This window comes from Microtus ochrogaster, unplaced genomic scaffold (genome assembly GCF_000317375.1).
Source record: "Microtus ochrogaster isolate Prairie Vole_2 unplaced genomic scaffold, MicOch1.0 UNK3, whole genome shotgun sequence".
In the NCBI taxonomy this organism is placed as follows: Eukaryota; Metazoa; Chordata; class Mammalia; order Rodentia; family Cricetidae; genus Microtus; species Microtus ochrogaster.
Window position 1 is genome coordinate 18,315,463 of NW_004949101.1, and position 7,177 is coordinate 18,322,639.

Consider the following 7,177-nt stretch of genomic DNA (forward strand, 5'->3'; position numbering starts at 1 on the left):
AAAAAAAAAAAGGTTTAAGTGGGTGTAATTCTATGGTGAGGTGAAGACTGTACAAGAAAGATAAAGTAGAAATGGGGTTTGGTATAGAAAATGCCAGGAAGCCTGTGTCTGGTTGTCACGTGCCCTGGGAAAACCACTTAAGTCTTCTGGGCTCCAGAGACAGAGGGGTTGTGGTTAAGAGGTTGGTATCTCCCAGGGCCCCCTGGAGTTCTCTGTGGTTCATGTAGGAGTTCCCTGGTCTGGTGACCTAACGTGCTCTCCGCCTGGTTTCTCCACAGAGCTGCTTCCAAGCTGTTGACCTGAGCTGTTCAGACGAGAGCATCCAGCTCCAAATCTCCCAGCAGCATTTCAACAAGAGCTTCCGGCAGGTGGCGTCACTTATCGTGGCTGTGGAGAAGCTGTGGAACATTCCTGCCCCTTGCTCGTGGACCTTCCAGGATGAGGACTTGAGAACCTTCTTTTCCTCCATCTTTGAAGAAGGTACTTGATGAGAGCGGAGGAGAGACAGTAGACCTTTCCTCTGCTCCTTCTCCATCCGCCTCTTAGCAGGCAACTTCCCTCCTCAGGTGGGAGACACTTAATGGTGGACATTTCGATCATTAGAAGGAAGCAAGGAAGTCTCCAAATTGAATTAGTTAGGTCTCTAGCTAATTAACTTAGAAGAAGGTTTTAACGATGCTCATATTTGCAACTCGACCATTCATTCTCTAAGTACTTTGGCTTCTACTAGAGTTTGAAGTCCTGCAATGTCCCTAATGGGCTAGTCTTATTACTAGCAACATTCTCTCTAAGGACCACTACTGCTAGTCCATAGTGAGTGGCCATAAACCATGAAGGGTGTTTCATGGTGCCAGATCCAGTGTTCTTGCCCACCCCACTTCGGATTCCTCTATGCCTCCACAAAAATTAGAATAGAACCTTGACTCTGAATGCTTAGATACCATGCAATAAACCAAATTCTGCCGCTTCACTTCACTGGGCTTGCTCTTCTAAGTGTCTACCTAAACAATGTCTGTTCTTCGACTTTCAGAGCCCCTCTTCTGCGAGTACTGGGACGGCGAGCTGCTCGTGGCTGATGTTCCCATTCGTCAGCTGCACTGCAGGCTCCGAGATGAACAACAGAAATGCCTTGTGCTGTCTGACCCCTGTGAACTGAAAGCTCTCCACCTCAATGGGCAGAATATAAACCAACAAGGTAACTAGGCACACCTTGATGCCCTTCCTGGCCTCCTGGATGCTTACTAGATCTCTGTGTTTTAAGATGGAACACGACAGCAAAGATAGATGGATGGATAGATGATAGATGATAGATAGATAGATAGATAGATAGATAGATAGATAGATAGATAGATAGATAGATAGATAGATAGAAAGATATGATAGATAGAATGACCACTTATCAGTCTAGTCACATAGGGATATAGGAATAGCATATTGCCAATGCTCCATTAATGTGTAATCATTTGATGGCCATGCCATAACTGCCTGTGGGTTCTATTTCCCTCACTTTGAGGCTAAACTGTGGTTGATAATTGATATGTCCATTTCTGTTCCCAATCCTGTCCCTTGCCCTGACATCCTTCCCACACAAAACCACATGGTTCCTTGTAGGGAAAGTTACTGACCATCAGGAACTTACATTTCTCTTTGATAATAACAAGTGTTTCTAGTGCGGTGAGGGCATCTGTAGATATAGGGACGAACCTGGCACCACGCCACTGTGGCAAGGGGGCACCAGCTGACAGCAGCATGGGCTTCTCCTTGGCTTCTGATCTTAGAAGCCTTGGAAGAAGCTGTTGCTCTTGTCCAGGTGAAGATAATCATATTTCTCTATGGCAGTGGCCAGGGGCCTCCCACTGAGATTGTTGTGACTAAGATCAAAATGGGTCTCTTTTTTGAAGCCACTCCCCGGGCTAAGCCAGTTGTTCCCACTTGCTGTTCTATATTCCTCAAAGAGTGCTGGCCCTGAGTGCTTGTAGGAGCATAGCTTTACCTGTTTCCATGGTGACCAAATTAACTTCTCATGTTAATGGGCACACAGCCTGCCAATGAAAGAGCTTCATTCCTTAGAGCTTAAAAGTTGTCTCATTTTCCCCTCTTTGTTACCGCTACTAAGAGGTTCCGAGGAAAGCCTGGAGCAGCCTCCTGACCTTGCTACTATCTATGCGAAGCCCTGCTAGCCCTGTCTGTACCCAGGGAAGCTCCTTCTGGGTCCCCACAGAGGACTGTATGGACTTTGTCTATCAAGTCTGGGGCTTGCAACCTCCCAGCAGGGCTGTATCCTTGACCCAGTTTGCTCTCCCTTCCTGCAGTGATCTTTTCCATGAGCTACGTGCAGGGGGAAACAAGCAACAACAAGATCCCTGTGGCCTTGGGAGTCAAGGGGAAGAATCTGTACCTGTCCTGTGTGCTGAAAGGTGGCATGCCCACCCTGCAGCTGGAGGTGAGTGAAGCCAGAGAAGCCACACTCCCTTGTTCTCTTAAGACGCTCAGCCATCCTGTACTTCCCAGACATCTGCCTGCCCCGCCTTCCAGAAAACGTAGGAGGTCTTCTCGACAAGTTACATGAATATAGAATAAAAGGAGCATAACTTTTAAATGCATGCAAAGCTCACTCCCTCCGTGGGAGAAACGAAGCCATTTTGCTGTTCTCATCTCATCATGTACTGCCACTGTTATAACCCCCAACACATCATGCAGGGTCAAGGCTGAGAAGGTCGCCTGTGGCTACAGTTTGGTTTTGGTTTTGGTTTTTGTTTTTTCTCATTTGGTAGAGGAGAGTTTGGAGAACTACTCAGTTATTGGGAATCACCATCCATCTCTGGGCCATTCCTACCTCTTGCAGCATTCCTACCAAAAGCTGATGCCATTCATACTTTAGGGGGAAAAATGTGACAAAGTCCCTGGAAACTAAGTAGTCTTGAGAGCTTTAATATAATTTCCACTTTTTAAAATATTTCCACCCATTATCTCCCCCTCGGGCTTTGGGTTCAGAGAGAACAAAGGGTTCTTTCGATGCTTGGATAGAAAGATTGGGTCCAGCAATCAAGAATGTGGCCCCTAATCCCACAACCTGTTCGTCACTCTCCTCCCCGGCAGCCCTGAGAACATGGCTACCATGGTAACTTTATTCTTTCTGTCACGCACACACACACAAATTTCTTCTTATTTTTCTGCAGAGTTTAGATCCCAAACAATACCCAAAGAAGAAGATGGAAAAGCGGTTTGTCTTCAACAAGATAGAAATCAAATCCAAGGTGGAGTTTGAGTCTGCACAGTTCCCCAACTGGTACATCAGCACCTCCCAAGCAGAACATAAGCCTGTCTTCCTGGGAAACAACAGCGGCCAGGATATAATTGACTTCACCATGGAATCCATATCTTCCTAGAAGGCCCATGTGTGTTGGATGAAGCCTCAACCCTTAGTGCTGACACAAGAAATAGTCTGGACTATTTCTAATGCCTTCCCCAGGACAGAACTCACCTTGTCACAATGAAGGGACAGCTCTGTGTCCAGGGGACTCTTTAGTCCTCTGCAGAGCCAGGTCTTTCTCACCTCTCCTGCATTTTCAGAGCCACCTTGACAGAAACCATGGCACATTCTGTATAGAGAAAGCCTGTCTTTTCTTCCTGGCCTCTGATGGGCAACTATTTGCCTGTTTATTTATGTATTTATTGATTGGTTGATATATTTAACTTAATTCAAGGGGAACATGAAGCAGACCTACAAAAAAAATCTAGTTTTCCATGATATGGAATAAATTGAATTTGGATCCAGAGCATGGTCTGAGCTGAGTTCTTTCATTGAAGCTGAGAATAAAGAGGCTCATATTACATAGATGAGAAAATTTATGAATGAAGAATTAGCACATTGTTTTGATGAGTATGAAATAAAATTTACTAAAGCAAGAAACTTTGAGCCTGGTTATTGACTTCTCTTGGAGCTTATACAGAAAAAGAAAAAAAAGTGAGAATTCTCACTGGAGGTCAAGAAGCCTATTTCTCACAGCTGAGAACGGCAAAGTACCCTAGACACATCTTTGACCACAAATAGAAGCCTTCTCATTTCTTTCTCCCTTCCTTCCTTCCTTCCTTCCTTCCTTCCTTCCTTCCTTCCTTCCTTCCTTCCTTTCTCTCTTTCTCTCTTTCTCTCTTTCTCTCTTTCTCTCTTTCTCTCTTTCTAAAGGCTATTCAAGGGCTAGGGAGATGGCTCAACCAGTAAAGTGTTTACCATGCAAGCCTGAGGACCTGTATGAGATCTCCAACATCCATATAAAAAACCTGATATGGTGGTGCATGCCTGTAATCCCAGCACCGGAGACGTTGGAACAGGAGGATTCCCAGGGCTTGCTAGCCAGTCAGTCTAGTGGGTATCTGCATCCACTGAGGGATCCTAATGTTTAAGCAAATGAGGGAGATAAGTGATTTTGATCTTTAGTCTCTACCCCAACACACGCGCGCACACACACATACACACACACACACACACACACACACACACACACAAGGGGATTTTCACTGCACACAATTCATCTGAAAAATAAGATCAGCTGAAACTTTAAAGGGAGTAAGAGTTGGTGGTAACAATTGACTTGCCTAGTCAGTTAGCCCACAGACATCTGTTAAACAAATGTTTAATGAATAAGTTAAGCATCCCTACTTCCATAGGAGATAAGTGGGTAGAAGAATGGACAGATGGATAGATAAACAGATGTCAGATATAAAAATTAAGGCAACATGATGCATAGAGACAAGATAAAGTCTAAGAGGAGTAGCCAGGACGCAGCTATGGGGTCTGGAAGGAGAGATGGTAAGTCAAGGAGGGTGACATTTGCTTCATATCTAAAGAAACAAGCACAAGTTGGAAAAATGAGGAACGGGCGCATCAGATACAGGAACTCGAGTGAATGATAGGAGATCATATCCTATCGTGGGGATAGGAGAATAAACGATGCACAGGCAAAATCAAGACTAACCAAAAGCAAAGTCAAAACACAACACAAGTTACAGAAAAAGAAAGCTGTGCTTCATCCCAAGTAAAGGGATGATTTCCTGGACACATGAAGAGCCCTTCAAAACGTTAGAGGAAGAATATGATGACTATCCAACAGAACAATAAGCTCAGGCCTATTACCAGGCTAGGCTGATCACAAAAGGGGAAATGCCATGGGATCCTCAGCAGAGCAAGGGTTACTCAACGTTACTCATTAGAAGAAAGTCAACTGAGAAGTACTTTTACCTACTCATGTGTTCCTACCTGAATGACAAAAATCAAAGGTTTCACACGCCCTGTTGATGAAACTGTAGGGAAACCCCACTGTTAAATATTATACATGGAAGTATGACATCTATGGAAGAAAATGTGATAGCGGATGACTGACAGTCACAAATGTACTTCACTCTGTCCCAGCAGCAATCTTACTACTGAGAATGCACCTATGAACGTATATGACCTATATGAAATGACACAGAATCAGAAGTGTTCATTTTACACGGATCACTGACAATAATTGGAACTAACTCAGTATCGACAAAAGACTGGTTAAAGACTGGAGGCAGAACTAAAGAATGAGCAAAGACCCGGCTCTCTGTATCGATACGGAACTCTCTCCAAAACAAGCAGAAACGCTAACATCACAGAGAGCAGAGGGAAAAGCAAAACCATCCAGTTGTGCTCAGATTTGATCGGAAATTTCTAGAGGATACATAAGAAACCAATAAAGTCACTGAGAAGATCCAGGAAATAAAACATACATGAGCAGGCATAGGAACAAAGCCCTCTCTGTATGCTTTCCTCAGAGTTTAATCTTTTTAATCCTGTGAACGTATCCACTTCTCAGATAGAAAATAACAATAACTAAAGCTTTTTTTCCCAGAACAAAAGAATTTAAATGACCAGTCACAGAAAAGCAAACACCGAAATATCAGAGCTTAAAAGCTCGCTTCCAAGATGTCATTGTTTTTTTACCGCTGATGTGTAATGTGTAGATGGGTCACATTTTCTTTATCCATTCTTTGGTTGAGGGGCATCCAGGTTCTGGATATTATAAACAATGTTGCTATGAACATAGTTGAACAAATGTCCTTGTAGTATGATTAAGCAAGCATCTTTTGGATATATGCCCAAGAGTGGTATTGCTGGGTCCTGAGGTACGTTGATTCCCAATTTTCTGAGAAATTGCCATACTAATTTATTTCCAGAATGGTTGTATGAGTTTGCACTCCCACGAGCAATGGATGAGTGTTCCCCTTATTTCACATCCTTTCCAGCATAAGCTATCATTGGTGTTTTTGATCTTAGCCATTCTGACTTGTGTAAAATGGTATCTCAGAGTCATTTTGATTTGCATTTCCCTGATGGCTAAAGATGCTAAACATAAATTTGCATGCAAATGAATGAAATAGGAAAAAACATCCTGAGTGAGGTAACCCAGACCCAGAAAGATGAGCTTGGTATATACTCACTCATAAGTGGATACTAGCTTTAAAGCAAAGGATCATAGAGAAGCTAAGTAACAAGGTAAACCCTAAGAAAAGCATACACAGATCCAACTGGAAAGAGGAAATAGACAAGATCACCTGACAAAATTGGGAGCATGAGGGTAGGGGAGAAGAGAGGGTGGAAGGGGGAAGGGAGAGGAGCAGGGAAGGGAGGAGGAGAACTTGAGGAAATGGGATAGTCGAGATGGAGGAAGGACAGAGATGAGAGCAAGGAAAGAGATATTTTGATTGAGGGAGCCATTATGGGGCTAGCAAGAAACCTAGCACTAGAAAAATTCCCAGGAATCCACAAGGATGACCCCCGGCTAAAACCCTAAGCAATAGAGGAGAGGGTGCCCGAACTGGCCTTGTCCTGTAGTCAGATTGATGAATATCTTGAATGTTACCATAGAACCTTCATCTAGCAACTGATAGACACAGAGGCAGAGACCTGCAGCAGAACACTGGGTTAACTCCCAAAATTTAGTTGAAGAGTGGGAGAAGTGAGAATACGAACAAAGAGGTCAAGACCTTGATGGGGACACCGAAACAGTTTACCTGAGCTAATGGGAGCTCACCAACTCCAGCTGGACAGAGAAGGAACAAGCATGGGTCCAAACTAGTCCTTCTGAATGTGGGTGACAATTGAATGGCTGGGGCAGACTGCAGGACCACTGGCAGTGGCACCAGTATTTAT

At 43.9% G+C, this 7,177-nt stretch overlaps 1 protein-coding gene across 2 annotated transcripts in view; it reads left to right on the top strand.

Moving 5' to 3' along the window:
- Il1b (interleukin 1 beta) overlaps positions 1-3,389 on the top strand; it is a 5,543-nt gene extending 2,154 nt beyond the window's left edge. For both annotated transcript variants that reach the window (XM_005365640.1, XM_026788436.1), the window contains 4 exons: positions 279-480; positions 1,031-1,195; positions 2,313-2,443; positions 3,180-3,389. In XM_005365640.1, coding sequence (XP_005365697.1) covers positions 279-480; positions 1,031-1,195; positions 2,313-2,443; positions 3,180-3,389 — 708 coding nt within the window. The remainder of the gene's footprint in view (positions 1-278; positions 481-1,030; positions 1,196-2,312; positions 2,444-3,179) is intronic.
- The last annotated feature ends 3,788 nt before the right edge of the window (positions 3,390-7,177 follow it).